This window comes from Metopolophium dirhodum, chromosome 2 (assembly GCF_019925205.1).
Source record: "Metopolophium dirhodum isolate CAU chromosome 2, ASM1992520v1, whole genome shotgun sequence".
NCBI classification, from domain to species: Eukaryota; Metazoa; Arthropoda; class Insecta; order Hemiptera; family Aphididae; genus Metopolophium; species Metopolophium dirhodum.
Window position 1 is genome coordinate 22,293,001 of NC_083561.1, and position 17,305 is coordinate 22,310,305.

Below are 17,305 nucleotides of genomic sequence, written 5' to 3' on the forward strand. Positions count from 1 at the left end.
AATCTCATCAGTTTATTAAAAGTAGCAATCAAACTATTAGAACTAATAGAAGTGTACAAAATGACAAAATTACTTAATTAATCCTGGCGGTTCTCAGAAATATCAATGCAAATAATATACAGTTCATAAATCATAATAGGAACATTTTTGTAAATAACTTTTTACAAATAACTTTAATTTTAATAAAATAACTAAACTAAGTTACAATTATTTATAAAAAGAAATAACTAAGTTATTTTCTACATTCTATTTTTATTTTAACTAGTTCAGTTAAAAGTTATCAAAAAAGTAACTTTTAATTTAACTTTTAACTTTTTAACTAGTTACTGCTCAGTTTTGGTTATAACTCATATAGGTACCTTAATATAATAGTATTATACGGGTTAATTCATAATTGCATAAGTTATAAATTATAATAGTTTAAGGTCTATGATATAACTAAGTATTATTTAGTAAGAAATACTAAGTATTATTACTCATGAATTTAAAAAAAAAAATCATTTTTAAACCATTAGAACAAAAAGATTTATTGTTTATTGTTGTTTTTTGTCATGAACTAAACCATCGACCTATTACATTTTGTATTATCTTATAATTATAATTATAATATAAATAGACTATAATGGCTATCATTTTAATTATAGCCGAATCATAGACCTATAAATAGGTATATGAATATGGACTATGACTTATGAGCCGATAAAATAGTGATAATAGAACTTCCAAGGTGTACTGGCGCTACTCTTGCGTTCTTCTAAAACCGTGAACTTGATAGTCAGTATTCGTGGTTTAAAATTGATCTAAGGGGGGAAAGTGGGCAGGCCGGGGGCTATATCATTCTCAAGGATTTTTATCTTTTTAGTCCTAGTTTCGGTTGAGTAAAAATATGTCAATGCCCAATGGTTATAAATTATAATATTTATAAATGGTAAATATTAAGTAATATAAATATTATATTATTGAATGTCACTGGAAAAAAATTGTCTTGAAATAAAAATGAAAATAAAAAATTTTGAAAATGGTATGTGGATTACCACTGCGGTACCCGAAATGGTAACGTCATTTTTGAACCGTCGTTTGGCGACCAAAGAGTTTCGTAGAGAAATACCGAACCTCTTTGGTCACCGCGAACACGTTTTACATAACAAGCAATGATTTGGTGCCGTGGGTTCTCATTGCTCAACGCTCGACGGCAGTCGGCAGGACAGGAACCCCCCACCTTCGGGCCACCCCCACTAACATCCGTCCCGATAGTTTCACCGAGCCTGTGCGTCACATACACACCGACGTCCGCACTTCGTAACCGCCTCGTTCATTTTCATCTCACACGGCGTCGGCGGTGTATTGCCATAGCCGTTCGAACGGGAAAACTCGGTAAGAACGCGTCCTCACGAGTTCGTATCGTTTTGCGGAAGCAGACGGCGCTGTCCAACCAGGGAGTCTACCATTCGTCAACCGTTCCGTACACTACACGTCGTCCGCACAACCGGAGCCAACAATCATGTCGAGTGAGTATCTCTTGTTCTTCTCCGTGTCTCCGGTCATTTTTATCATCTCGTCCTTTGCCTGTTGACGGCGATTGACTACACAAGATGTCCGTCAGTCGCCCGCACGTCCACCACACGACGACGGGTTTTTCGTTCCGAAAGGCGGTGGCGGCGGCGGCATTGACGGCGCTTCACGGTCGTCGCGCGTTTAAGGTCTGAGCCTCGTGCTGCGGCCGTGACCACGTTTTGTCCGGGAACCGTCACCAGACCGGCCGCCGCTCGGCCACGGGGGGTTCCGTCGTCCTCGTGTGTGATAGCTAAAATATTATTTCAACTATTCGTCGTCGACCGTGTCTTGACGATTGAAATCGTCCCGTTCACGTGTTTTACACGCATCGTACGATATTTTTTTTTATCACGTCCGATGATAACGGGTCAATGGCTTCCGCGCGAGCGGCGATCCGGGAATTTCGCGCCCGCCCGACACGTCTGGTGCGTTTCGCGTCTCTTCTGCGCCGGTCAACAAGGGAGTGCCCCCCCCCCCCTCCAGGGCGCCCCTGTTACAGTCGTGACCAGTGGCCGCCGGTCAATGTCGCGCGCGCGCGACGTAAATAGTAAATTGATATTGTAGGTATATTATCGCAATGCGGTGACGGAATATGTCGTCGTGGTGGGGGCCCAGCGACCGTTACCAGTAGCTCTCGATCCCCTTACCCCGCCCCTTCTCTCGTACGTCTGTCTAGGCGGTCTTTTTTTTTTGTTGTCTGTCAATACCTTTTTTTTGTCATTATTCTCTATTGTGTGGTACTCTGTTTTGTCTCTGAAGTCAGAACGATACTTCCTAGTTACAACGGTGTAGGACCAGTCGATTTATCTGTTTTTTTTTAAAGATTTATTACAGGTGTTCACTGGTTTGTTTCCCACATATAGGAATGCTTCGACCATTTGTTGTACTCTGTTCGGTCCTGTCATTTAATTTTAACTTTGGCCATTTTTTTGTCGTTATTTTAAATTAATAAATTGGTCTTGTATAGGATATTTTGTTTGTATGTTATACAAATCGAATAATCCATAATCCTAGTTTACATAGGATCAGCACTCGATTGAGACAGTAAACTCGACGAACCTTAACACAAAGTACAATCTTTGGTCAGTGCATGGACAAGCGGATAAAAACAGCTATTATTTGCTGGTCGGAGTGGCTACCTCCATCATTATACTCTTTCTGATATACTGTGTGAACCCAAGCTGTCAGCTGAGTGTCGAGTACTTGATAATACATCATATTATTTTGGTGAAGGCAGATGCCAGACACTCGTTCCAGTGAATGTAATGCTAGTATATACTCTTCTCTATCAATATTGGTGATTGACTGATCAGTCAAAAACTAGTTCTGTGATTCAGTGCTTGTCCTGTAAACCTAAGGCCTAAGAATAAATATGTCTAACTTAGACATGAGTTTTTTCACCTTTTCTTAATTTTTTATATATTTTGACCTACTTAGACATTTATTATCCTAAAATCTTTGTTTTCTTGACATACCTACCTATATCAGATGTCCATTTCCTTGAATTCTATAGTATCTATGCTTCGGATAATTAATTAAAATTTTTAAATATTTAGGTACTTAAGAGTCATGTTACATGATCCTTACATTAGTAAAGTGTTTAACATGTAAACCATAATACTTATTTATCTGCTAACTCATTTATAAAAAAGTCAGTCATGAAATTATTGAATAGTAAATATTTAATAATATTATGGATGATTGTTAATGAATTCCTAGTACATTTGTTATTTGTTTTGTTATCTAGTATTTGACAATTACTATTCGTTAGTGACCAATTTGTTATTTAAAATCTATTACCTACCTATTTTATTATTGACATTAGACATGGCTTCATAACTGTAAGGGGTTTAGTTGTCACTCTGGCTTTTTCACGATCCTGGACCATTTCCCTCCTAGTTTGTAGCTTCCGGTCTGTCTTTTCGTATGCCATCCATCTATCAATTCTTTGGTATCCTCCCCTCTGGTTGCTATTCAATAGTTGCTCTTTTGTCATTTATCTTATCTCTGTGTTCTTTTTTCTTTGCTACCAGTTCAACAGTATCATATATGGATCTGCATATTTTTCTTAGCACTTTGTTCTCAAAGGTCCTTAGTTTTTGTTTATCTCGTGCTGTTGTGGGCAATACTTCGCATCCGTAAATAATTATACTGTACTAATGGGTGCACCTATATACCTCTAGATAAGAGTTTTGATTTCAATTTTAAAGTATTTAAGTAGTGCAAAGTATGCCCTTTAATCTTTATTAATGTCATTACCTATTTCAACCCTTCAATCGTTATTCCCGGAAATTGTTGCACCTAGATATTTAAAATGCTGTGTATTCTCATAAATGTAGGTAATTAGTTTTATCACTAGTCCGATTTTTTTCTGGTCTGTAAGCGTCGTGGTATGTAAGTAATAATCTTCTCCAAGTATATTCAGAACGTCTGCAAATCATAGTTTTCACCAATATTGACCTCTCAATTATTTTATTATACACTACATATCATTTTTCCCTAGTGCCATGTTGAATAGTAGGTAGTAATGAGAGTGCATCGCACTGTTCATGGCATTCATAGCTTTGAATTCTGATAAACCATTGTCCACCCTCACTTTATAACGTGATCCATTCATTACATTCTTGCATTTACCTATGTATAACCTACATTTACAATAAAACCATAGTAGTATTTATAACTTAGGTATTATAACTAGGGCTTGCAACTCTCATGCTTTTAATATTTTAGTTGATTTTATATAATATTATTGTTTAAGGATTAAACATTAAGAGGGAGCTACGTATTTGTTCTATCTGTTTTACAAGTGTGTCATATAGCCAATTTATACTCAGCCGATCATGTATAACTCCGTAAGTTTAAAAATTATAGTGAATCAATCTATTACAAAATTTCATTGTAAGAATGTTATCTGTGTTTGTATGTGGATTTTTTATGATAGTAATATATTTTAGTAAGTTTTGCGTATATCATATAACGTGAATTAAAAATAATCATAACTTACTTATAAACTGAATTATTATAAAAAACCCACATACAAACGCAGATAATGTTCTTACCATCAAGTTTCATAATAGGTCGATTCACTCTAATTTTTAAACTAACTGAGTTAAGCAGATGTCTGATCTGCAGATGCATGCTGAGCGTACATTTGCTATGTTACGCACTTGTAAGACCAAAACTTCAAATATCTATGTAGCATCCTCTTAAAAAAAAACATCTTCCTAAAAGCACCATATTGTACTTTTATTGTCATTTTGGCCGTCAAATGGAAGAAAATTAAATTTTACTTTCTTTAGTGAGGGATCAGTTCATTTTGATTAATCCATCAATCCGGAATGTTACATCCATTTCATTATTTTTCTAACCAGAACAAGATAGATGGTTTATTTATTTAGACATTTGAAACTTCTTGATCTATAATAAGTTATTAATAGTACCATCTTCCTAAAAGCACCAAATTGTTCTACAATTGTCATTTTGGCCGTCAAATGGAAGTAAATTAAATTTTACTTTCTTTAGTGAGGGATCAGTCCATTTTGATTAATCCATCAATCCGGAATGTTACATCCATTTCATTATTTTTCTAACTAGAACAAGCTGAATAGTTTATTTATTTAGAAATTTAAAACTTCTTGATCTATAGTATAAGTTATTAATAACACCATCTTCCTAAAAGCACCAAATTGTTCTACAATTGTCATTTTGGCCGTCAAATGGAAGTAAATTAAATTTTACTTTCTTTAGTGAGGGATCAGTCCATTTTGATTAATCCATCAATCCGGAATGTTACATTTCTTCAATTATTTCAATATAGGTACTCAGGGTTTATGATTTATTTTGGAATTAAAAACTACTTGATTTAAGTTATTAATAGGTACTTAATTAGCATCTTCCTAAAAGCACCAAATTGCACTTGTATTGTCATTTTGGCCGTCAAATGGAAGTAAATTAAAATATGACTTTCTTTAGTGAGGGACTAATATTTTTTGATAAGTCCATCAATCCGGAATGTTACATTTATATTTTGGTTGTCTATTAATTGTGATTTTTTATTTTATGCCATTATAATATTAAATTGTAATGATTGTTATAAATAATATTCTCTATCATTATTATCAAGAAATTATTAATACCTAGTATAAATCATAAAACTGCATACATTATAATTTAGTTAAATGTACTTAGCTATTAATTATAATTATTTTTATCGAAATTTTATTGCAGACAAAAAGAATAAAAAGCAGAAGTGGATATCAATAGAAACAGAAGTTATTTCAATTGCTAGTGGAACATGCTGGGCAGATGAAGCAGAAAAAGAACATAATGGAAAACATGGTACAGCTCTTTCTTCATTGTACAGTTTAAGATTTGTTAATACATAATTGTTTCAAAACATGCCTTATGATGAAAGTTTAAGAGCTTATCTTCATTTATTTGGTTGTTTAAGCTTCTTAATGAGAGTAACATCAGTCAACAAGAATCTTGCTTCAGGGGTTCACACACTGAGTACTTTGTTACTTTATAACCCCGGGAAGGTCTGAGGCAAAATCGCTTACCCTCCAGCCGGGGGCCTTCTTAAAAAAGTTGGGCAGGAGAACCAGAAATTGGTCCAGTTCTAGGATTTTTGGGTCTGAGATGCCTCTGGTTGAGACTATAATCTTAGTTACTGTTGGAACCTCCTGTGATTCGCATTTTTAGTTCAATTTGCAAGGTTCTAGCTTATGCTAGTGTAACTCAATTCAGACTAATCTCTTGTTGACTGTCTATCTCTAAATCTGAGGGCTTTTTATGTATGACTTATAGCATTTTATTATACTTGGTGAAACTTTTGAATAATTTCCCTTGAGTGTTTCAGTTATTGTGACTATTCATAAATAACATTGTTTAATTTTACTAAGAAATATTAATAATATTTAATTGAAAGAGATAAAAATGCTTTTTTTGTTAACAAATTTGTTTAGATTAATTTTAACATTTGTGTAAATAAAATCATATTTGAAATAATATTTTTTTAGGATTTGCTGGCTTTGGATTTGAACCTAAGCCATTAAACCTTCCCAAGGCCCCAAGAGCAGCATGTGAATCTATTATAGATGAAAGCACTGTGCCTCAAGAAGGTCCATTCTTGGTTCATATGTCAAATTTGCAGTTTGAAATAGATGAAGATGATATCACAAATTATTTTAAAGGACTCAAGGTATATAATAATTAAATTCCTACCATAACATAAATATTTTATATTTCTGGTAAAACGATTATTATCTGGTAAATCTATGATCTCATCCTGATTCTCAATTCAAAATGAGATGACTACCAGGCAGTTAACTTGTACGCTATGGAAAGTGGCTTTGTTAGGGTTCTTTGGGAAGCGGTTGATGTCATCTGAGTGTAGTGTTCTCCTATTCAATTGAAAAGAACAACATTTGTACCGTTTAACAGCTTTAGTAATCATAAATTGTTAAGTTTAGTTCCTAAATCTAAAAAGTTAACACGTTGAACGCTGACGTCAATTTGGCATGCGCACGCCACTGGCCGACATGTTTTTACCTGTGGGCGACCGTCTCCAATTGTAAAATCAGTAGATTTACAGAATTGTCAATACGATTATGAATGTCCGATAGAAATTTCAAATGTGTTCAGTTATAGCCACCAAAAAAAACTCAGTACAAAATATAGGTTACTTTGTTCAACGTGTTAAGAAATGTTTTTATTACATGATTCGATTATTTTTTGCTTGTACTCTGTGCCACGAGAAACAATTACATTGTTCCCACCAAAACGTGTGATGCCGTGCATTTCCCCACTCAACGACAAAGGCTCATTAATGTTTGGTACGTTGGGCAACACTCGACTCTAAAATTTTAACCTACACTGTCAAGCCACAAAATTGGATAGTAATTGTGCCTCAGGCTGCTGGTCGCTGCTGTCAGTCTGCATGCACATAATGGTCATGTTCTTTCCTGACACATAGTATAATGAATTGCACAGAGTTGATGATCTTATTGCTATCAATAAATATTTGCAGAAACTGTGCTATATTAAATTTTAATTTAGACACCATCTTTTTACTGCTATTGAATGCTATAAATGGCTGCTAAGTAAAATACAGTTCCTACAATCAATATTTTTATAAAATAATCTACTGTTTTATATTTTATGCTGAACCTTCATTAAAAAAAACATGCATAGAGTTGATAATCTTATTGCTATCGATAAGTATTTTGCAGAAACTATGCTAAATCAAATTTTCTTTAGACACTATTTTACTGTTAATGAATGCTTAAAATGGTCGCAAAGTAAAAGACAGCTGCTCCTAGAATAATTATTAATTTTTAATAAGCTACTGTTATAAGGTATATTGATTTATATGTGATTTATATATGGGTTTATGGATTTTAAATAAAGCTGTATTAATTTAAAAAAAAAAATGCATTGAGTTGATAATCTTATTGCCGTCAATAAGAATTTTGCAGAAACTATGCTAGATCAAATTTTCTTTAGACACTATTTTACTGTTAATAAATACTTAAAATGGTCGCAAAGTAAAAGACAAGTATTAATATTTGAATGTAGAATATGCTACTTAAAATCTTTCTAAAGTAAACTTATAACACTTTCTATGATTCTATATGACTTATTTTGAGTCTATTTTAAATTTTTTGAATATTCAACTAAGTTAGATATGATAAATAATTTATGTAGGTGGTTAAATATTAATAGATGTACTTTTTCGTTAATCTTGTCCTGTCCTGTTTGAAAATTGAACTTACCAATAATTAATTTTGATAATTTTTAAATTTAGATTAAAAGTTTGTTAACAAACTTAATACCCTTGTCTCATGATAATGCTACTAATGCATATTATGGTTAACTAAACATTCAAATGCTTATCAATTTTTAATTATTGGCCTTAAATACATCAAATGTTTATAATAAATCTAGAAAATAAGCTCAAATCATTTAAATCATTTTTAGATTCTGAGAGGAGTGATTTTACAATGATAATATATATAGTATTGTCAATAAAAAAAATATTTGATAATATAATGGTTTAATAATTATTATAATTTATAATGTAATGTATAATAAAGCCGTAATTTAGTAATTATAGTAACATAAATAAATATCTTTAGAAATAGAGACTGACCCTGTGACCTCAATCACAAGATACACTAAAACCTACGGATAGCATAATGTGTTCCCCTAGTTTTTTTTTTTAATTTTTAAGTAGGAATTTGCTGAAATAATTTAAATAATCTTAAAATACAAGTTATACTTTTCCCGATTATTAAGATATTGGGTAACATCAATTACTTACTCTTTTATAATGTATGCTCAACTTAATCATGATGAATCTAAGGCGAATATTAGCATGTGGAGTTCCTTTCACATGTTTGTGTTAGTTGAACCAATGTTATGTATATAATTCAAAAATTCTGATGCTTATTTAATGAAATGATTTTAGAACACAACAAACGTTGTTCTTAAGGTAATTTGCATTAGGGTCTTATGTCAAAAAGTACTACGATTTCTGAGAAAAGCATTGTTATTAAAGTTAACACATTATAACATACTTTTCTACAAAACCAAGAAGAAATGCCCATCTTGAAAAACTTCCTTCCAGTTTATTAACAAGTCTCGTGTGGCACCTATCACTTATTTGTCTGATTGTTATTGGAAAATATGAATATATCTATTTTAATTTATCAAAGGGTGACAATTCAAGATTATATGGAGGATGTTCCCTCATTATTTTGAATTTCTAAAGAATTCCTTTATTTATTTTTTCTAAAAATAGTTGTATTTTCATGGAGAAGCATATTAAATTACTTTTTTTGGTTTCACTGGTCATCAATCTTTAATTGTCATTCTTAATTTTTTAATGGTTTCACAGTAGGCACCTGAGTTGATTGTTGTTTAACTTCTAGGCATATTCTGGATCAACAACATCTTGATAATCAAAGAAAATTGTCAACATCAGTTTTCCAGCAGATACAACAACTAAAGCTTTTTTTTCTGTCAGGGGAAGTTGTGAATTTCCACTATCCAAACTTTTTACTACTGTAAGCTTCACATACTCTTGTCCATTAATTTGTACTGGCTTATACTTTGTTTAACCATTCAAATCTAATTACTGCGTTAACTTCAATCTTGAACAAGAAAATAACAGTAGCCATGATCGTCAACCGATAACTGACCTGCTTCACAACTAACATTCAGCAATCAATAATTTGAGAAGATGATGCAGTAAGTGTTGCCAAAAAATTGACTTGGAAAAAATTATGGTAGAATGCAACTTACTTTTGGAACGACCCTCGTATTTATTTTTTTACTTATTTATTTATTTTATAAATCCTTTTAGTCTATGCTTAAAGACTACTTAAATATTTTTTTCAAGTAACTAACCAAGAACGATTACAAAATAACCTGGATGTTTTAAATAAAACTTAGTCACCTTCAAAGCAATCTGAGTAGCATTATTATACTGATGTCATCTTCTTCCACTTAAAAACGCTTCTGATTGGCACTAAGATTTTGTTTGATGTCATAAATCTTAGGGGTGTGAGAGAGTTTTGGAATTATTGGATGAATGAGCATTAATTATTATGATACAGTATTAAAGAATTACTTTTAACTTCTGACCTTAATTGGTTCATATCTCTTGACAAGAAATCTAAGATTCTTCTTTTACTTCTCTAATAGATGTTTGATGGTAGTTATTCCAAACATGATTTCGTTTGTTATAGAGGTTGTGGGTCTGCCAGATTGTTCATTGGTTTAAACAGATATTTGTTTTTTCCTTAAAATACTTAGACCTCTACATAGTCTGTGCCAAAGTGTCATCTGTCTCTAAATGCTTTCTGTTATAAGTTTCACTAGTATGTTCCTTAGTTTATAATCTTTATTGAACACACATACAGATTATCTAGATAATCTTAGATTATGTCTGTAATAATATATTCACTGTATAATCACCAAATGTAGTAAACATTTGGTGTTTATGTCAAAACGCTGTTAAGTTTAAATAAACATTGTTGTTAAGTGGTGAGTTACTATAAAGATCATAAAGTTACTCTATCTCATAATATTATTATGATTTTGCTATCTTTATGGATACAACAAATAATACAGTTAGAATATGTTTTTATATAGTATATAGTATATGAATACTTGTGTGTGTACAACTATAAATAATTTGTTTTTTACTACATTAAACTATAAAAAAATGGCTTCTATGTTTTTAAATAGATAAACAACATAAAATTACCACGCAATGACAATGGTCGTAATAAAGGATTTGGATATGTGGAGTTTGAAGAGCGAAAAGAACTTATTACTGCACTTGGAATGGAAAATTTGGTAAGCTTAAAAATATGTTATCTTTAATGTATATTTATATTGATCATTTAAATCAAAAATATCTTCTAAAAAAGCACCAATATAGAATATTAAATTATTATATCGGTCGTCAACGGAAGTATAGCAATTATACATTCTTTGTGGAAAATTGATTTGAATTGTCAATTTTTCAATCCAGGATGTTACATTTTATTTTAATTAGTAGATTTATCTATTTGTATTTCAAGTAGGTTTAATAAAATATTTACTTTATCTAGATTCGTGGACGTCGTGTACGAGTTGAACTTGCCAGTGGAATGCAAGATTCTAGAAATGCTTTTCAAAGAGGCAGTCGCATGGGTATGGATTTTCCTGGTGGTGATGAACCTGGTGATTGGCGATCGACTAACCGAACCTCAACTACAACTGACGACAGAGGAGGTAATTATACCTATTAGTAGAATTTGTAAGTTAAATAACAATGAACTATTTTTATTGTCCTAACATTACTATCACATTTCACTTATATCATAGGTGATTCATTTTTAATTAAAAATATTTAATCTACTATAAGCACTATTGGGTAACGGTGTTGTTAGTAATTGACCATAATTTTTGCGATCAACAAGAGTTAACCAGTGTCTTAAACAATCTTCCAAGTTTAGCGGTTAAAAAACAAATTTTAGATCATACAAATTATGGTCATGACACCATTTCCATACTATTCTTATGAAATTATAACTAAATAGTACATTTTTTTCTTCTCATACTTAAGATTTTTATTTGTATATGTACATGCACATTTTATATATTTTGATCTACATAACTTCTGAGCCCTAATTTATTCCTTACCACAATAATATAATAAGTTATATTATTTTATAGGATTTACTAGGCGACGAGATGGTGGTGCTTTTGATAAAGACCATGATAGTGAACGAGATAATGGTCCTTGGAGAAGTGCCAGGTGTAATGTTGATGATGATGTGGCACGTAAACCTTTTAGTGGTCGTTTTGATGATTCTGAAAGTGGAAGAAGACCTTTTAGTGACAGGCGAAGTGATGACTCCGAGGGCGGAAGAAGACCTTTTGGTGATCGTCGAGGAGATGATTCTGATGGTGGTAGAAGACCATTTGGTGATCGTCGAGGTGATGACTCTGAGAGCGGTAGAAGACCATTTGGTGATCGTCGAGGAGATGACTCTGATAGTGGTAGAAGACCATTTGGTGATCGTCGTTATGATGATTCTGACAGCGGAAGAAGACCTTTCGGTGAGCGCCGTGATGATGTTGAGGGTGGGCGAAAACCATTTGGTGAATCCAGAAGAGGATTTGGTTTCAATAAACGTGATGATGAATTACCCGAAATTGGTAATTATTAATTATTTTTCAAATGATTTCCACATTTATGAAATTTTCATAAATGAGGTTTGAATTCATTTTTACCTCACCATAATTAAATGTTTTAAACTTTTTTATTTCAAAATATAAAATGAGATACTATCAAATTAAAAATTGTGATTATTCATCGATCTTATGGTTAGGTTAAGCTGTAACTAATATTTAATATTTATTTATTAGCTGGAGATATTACTTCAGCGCCTCAAGAACGTCCAAAGCTCATACTTAAACCAAAGACTGTTGATCCTGATGCACCTAAGACTGAAGCGCCTAGCTATGTAGCTGCACCATCTATATTTGGTGGAGCTAAACCTGTAGACACAGCAGCTAAAGAAAGAGAAATTGAAGAGAAACTTTTAGCCAAAAATGAATCCAAATCTCAATCAGAATTATCTAAACCTCAATCAGAACTATCTGGTGCTTCTTCGGAAACCAGTTTAAATGAGACTTCTGATAATAAGTAAGTTTTTATCTCTTATATTATAAATGAACTCATTTTATATATTTTTTACATCCACCACATAATAGTATGTTTCCATAGACACCAACAATTAAAAAAATATTTTTTATAGTTAATGGAAAAAAGTTTTGTTTAATAATATATTTTTAAACATATTAAAAGCTGCTAGGGTGTAGACCAAGTTGGGTCTTGACTATCCCAGGCAATTGTTGCAGCAGGGGATTGCTGCCTAGGTTTTTTATTCAATTATTAATGGTATAAGTGTTCCTGATATTATTTTTTAAATACTATTTCAGCTCTTGTAAGATTATATTTGATATTTTATTTATTAATGTATTTTATATGAATTTTATTTAAAAAACTAAACGATTATGCTCCAATGCATGGTATGAATTGAGGATAAAAACATTAGAGTTACAATAATTAATGTTTTTAAATTGCTAAAGAAGGCAAGTCGACTTGAATCATTTTTAAAGATCTCAACTAAAAATTGGCTGATTTTTGATAGACCAAAAATAGTACTTTATTTATTATTTGGAATGAGCATTCAGCCAAAATTAAATGAGCAATCATAGTACCAGCTAAATTAGTTCTATTTAGTTGACCTCCAATTTGCTCAATAAATTCAAAAAAATTCATTAAAGAATTAAGTATTGAAGTTTTTAACACCAACATTTTATACTGTATTACCTATACTATTATGAACTATTCAATTTGTTCTATCCAAAATTCTGTTACAAAAACTCACAACTAACTTAACTTTATATAATAATATATAACTAGGCAAATGAATACCTATATTATTTTGTGACATGATTTTCTGGAAAATTGTTGTCAGAAATAATTATAATATGATGGGAACAAATATCTGTAAAATGTGTAGGTAAATTAAATTCATGAAAGTGTATTTCATTTTAAAGGAAAATAATTCTAGGAACTGAAAGTTGAACAAGGCTGATTTTTGATAGACCAGAAATATAGTTTTTATTACCTGGATTGAGCATTTAGCCAAAATTAAAAGAGCAATCATAGTACTAGCTAAATTTAATTCTATTTAGTTGACCTCCAATTTGCACGATAAATTAAAAAAAGGACAATTCACTTGTTTTAAATGTTCTTAATTCTAAAGTTTCAACTGACGGATATAATGTATTAAAAATAATTTAAGTGGAGTTATTAGGAAATCAGCTGTGGAATAATTTAGATTTTAATTTAATCTTGGGTGAACCTATTAAACTAGACCTATCATAATCGTCTTATTTTATAAGGTGTCAAGAAGAAACAGAAGTCAAGCCACCACCTCAGCCTAAATCAGTTGAAACATGGAGGCGCAGGAGCCCACGTCGACAAAGTGATGATGATCGTGTACCTCGGCGAAGAATTTCTCCTGAACGTAACCCTAGATATGAAGAAGCTCCACTTCCACGAGAAAATGCTTGGGAAAAACATTCTCTAATTAAAGAATCCTTGTCTTCTGAAGAAAATGTGTGCAATGGAACCCCGTCAATGTACTTAAAACATTTATATTAACATTCATATATAACAATATTAATATGCTTTAAACGGTTTTCATTTATAGAGTGGAAGATGAAAAACCGAGACCAAACGTTTACATTCCACCTAATCTTCGTAAAAAAACTCCTTTAGGTGAAGAAACTGTAGTCATAGGTACAGAAGAATCTGAACCTATTAGAGAAGAAACTGTCCCTGATTTAGATAAAAATATTCCCGATAGAGCAGCAGATGGGTCAGAAATTATTGAACCCATAGTTGTAGAAGCGCCAATTGATGTTAGAACTGACCCTGATGGGCAATCTAGTGAACCTGATGTAGTGAAAGATCAACCAGTTACCGAAGAAGATACAAATGATTCTGGATTTATTGAATGTGGAAAAAATAGTTCTGATAAATGTAATTATTTATTATTTAAATGTTACTACAAAACAAATAAACTAAAATAAAATATTAACAACATTTTAGATAAATCAAAAAAGAAGCCTAAAGTCATAAAAAAATTACCAGAAATAGAAATTAAAAAGAAGTAAGTTAAACAATTTAAATATAATAAATTTATAACTAATTATTTATATAATTTATAGAGATCCTATTATAACCAAGGAGCTAAAGAAATCTGTAAGTATTATTCTATTAGTACTTAAAATTAAAATCATATAACACAATTTTTGAGCAAAGGAATGAATTAATATTTTTTATGTAGAATGGTAAGGTGTAAGGTACAGCAATATCAATCAATTGGTACTTCTATAATATAATTTCCTAAGTTTCCTAATTCAACTTAATTTGAGTGGATGTTAAAAAAATGTTAATAATGTGTTATTTTAACCACTCAACAACAATTGTTTTTAAACACAATTATTTATTATTACTTCCAAGTTTGATATCACTAAATTTTAAAATACCCCCTTAGTAAAACTCCTAACTTAAATATATAAATTTTTATTAATAATAAATTATTAAGCTATTTAGTTACAATTTTAAGAAGACCCATATTTTTTGTACTTTTGATCTTAAATTATATATTTAAAAAAAAATACTTTTTATTGCTCCATTAGTATGTGGCTTATTTATGGATAAAGGGTTAAATGGTTAACACTATACTAGGCTTCTTCAACGATATCAATATTTCGATTCAATATTGATACCGCAAACTTTTTTTTCTGAAATTTAGATTTTGATAATCATAATTCATAATATATATCGATAATCAAAATTAATTTTAAATTTTATTTTTGTACAATATATTATATATTAAAAACAAATTCTACGGTCCGATAAAAATCGGTTCATCTGTGCTTACTAGTCATTGAAATAAGTTTCATTATGGCAGGGTTAGGAGGTAGCTTAGGGATGTGCAGAATTGGCATGTTCTCTCTGACAAGATCTCATCTGATTATAGTTACTTATTTACTATACAATATTCCATGACCTGCAATTTTCATTATTATAAATATACTTTATTTTGTTTTAGACTAGTAATAAATTTGCTGCACTTCTTGATGATGGTTCCAATGAATAGAAAATACAATTAATGTTTTATAATATTTTTTAATTGTTTTTCATTAAATTGTTATACTACTTATATTTAAGGATATATATATATATATACACACACATAGAGAAAGATAGAGCTCTTATAATATGTAAGACTCAAGACAGCCAACTTCTATCTTTCTTTATAATCTCATTATTATGTTATATTCATTACATTAATGTCTGAAAAAAACGTTTATTAGTAAATGAAATTTTATCTTATGTTACACATTTTAAGTTACAGTGAACGTGACTTGACGTCTGTTGTTACACTACATCCATACAAATTTAAATTAATACAAATTAAGGCATTCATCTTAATTTAACTATTGAATCATTTTTTTAAAAAAAAGTTTTGTGGCTTGCACAATTATATGCCACAGTAAAAATACGTTTTTTTTGTGATTTAAATTTATTTATTTTGCAATTTGTCGTCTAAACAATTCATAAGACTGCTTACTTGAATAAGTGAATTATAATTTTTTATATTTATATATATATAAATATTAGGTATTATGATATAACAGACGCTCATTATTTATGTTAACAAGACTTTGACCAAGGACAAGCCACTGCCAAGTTTTCTTTTAGCATCTTAATTTGTGAACATTTTTAAATTTTGTTTGTGATTCGTGTATCAACAGACTATTACATAATTATTGAATTTTAACTAATAAATATATCTATATTATATATTATATTCATAAATTAAGTAAGTATTATAATTTATAAAAAAAATATTAGATGTAATTGTACATCTTGTCTCTGAAACGTGTGCAGTCTTGTGATGTATTTATTATATTTTTTTTGTTTTAATTTTAAAATACTTAAATGTTTAAGTTTGTGAGTTAATTTTTGATACTGACTTGGTTTCAAAATATGATTTAAACTTAATTTAATCATTTGTATTATGTAAATATTAATAAATTGTAAAATATTAAATTAATATTTTTACTTTCTAGTAGATAATTTAAATTTACAATATCGATATTATTGTATTCTTTGATTATAGAATCTGCTCGAGCAGTTTTAATGTTTAGGTTATAACTATAATATTATTATTGTGCATTATTTATATAAAAGTGTTGTTCATTGGTTATTACATTTAGTATCCCTTTTTTAAAATTTTTTGTTGAACCTATGTATATAACCGATAATTATTGTTATTTAGTTAGTTTTTCAAAAGAAATACCTAACCTATTCCTTGAAAATTTTAATGTAAAATGTGTAATAATTGGACAATATATTATACTGCCTTAGTGATTCTCTGAATGTATGTACTTTATTTGTAATATTGTAAACATTGGTTTACTATGGATTATTTTTGGAAATACATGTGATATTATCTATCAATTTTTTTTATACATACATATATTGTGGGATTTTTTTTATATCAACTGATTCCAGTTCAAGTTTTTGGTCGTGCAATATAACTATTTAATCTCGCGTGAAATAGACTTCTTTATAGTTTTATTTTATTTGACATAGTCTTTAAAA

The 17,305-nt window shown here is 30.5% G+C and overlaps 1 protein-coding gene across 2 annotated transcripts; it reads left to right on the forward strand.

Annotated features, from left to right (window-relative positions):
- Window positions 1-1,246: 1,246 nt before the first annotated feature.
- LOC132938353 (eukaryotic translation initiation factor 4B) lies at window positions 1,247-16,258 on the forward strand. Of its 2 annotated transcripts, XM_061005135.1 has the most exons (12): window positions 1,247-1,508; window positions 5,782-5,892; window positions 6,573-6,754; window positions 10,807-10,917; window positions 11,175-11,337; window positions 11,782-12,267; window positions 12,478-12,757; window positions 14,026-14,265; window positions 14,337-14,668; window positions 14,738-14,798; window positions 14,857-14,890; window positions 15,747-16,258. In XM_061005135.1, exons 1-12 carry the CDS (start codon window positions 1,502-1,504, stop codon window positions 15,792-15,794), a joined length of 2,055 nt encoding a protein of 684 aa, XP_060861118.1. In that variant the 5' UTR covers window positions 1,247-1,501; the 3' UTR covers window positions 15,795-16,258. The 2 variants fall into 2 exon arrangements, with proteins under 2 accessions (XP_060861118.1, XP_060861119.1); XM_061005136.1 differs by lacking the exons at window positions 1,247-1,508; window positions 5,782-5,892; window positions 6,573-6,754 and adding an exon at window positions 9,609-9,804.
- Window positions 16,259-17,305: the final 1,047 nt, after the last annotated feature.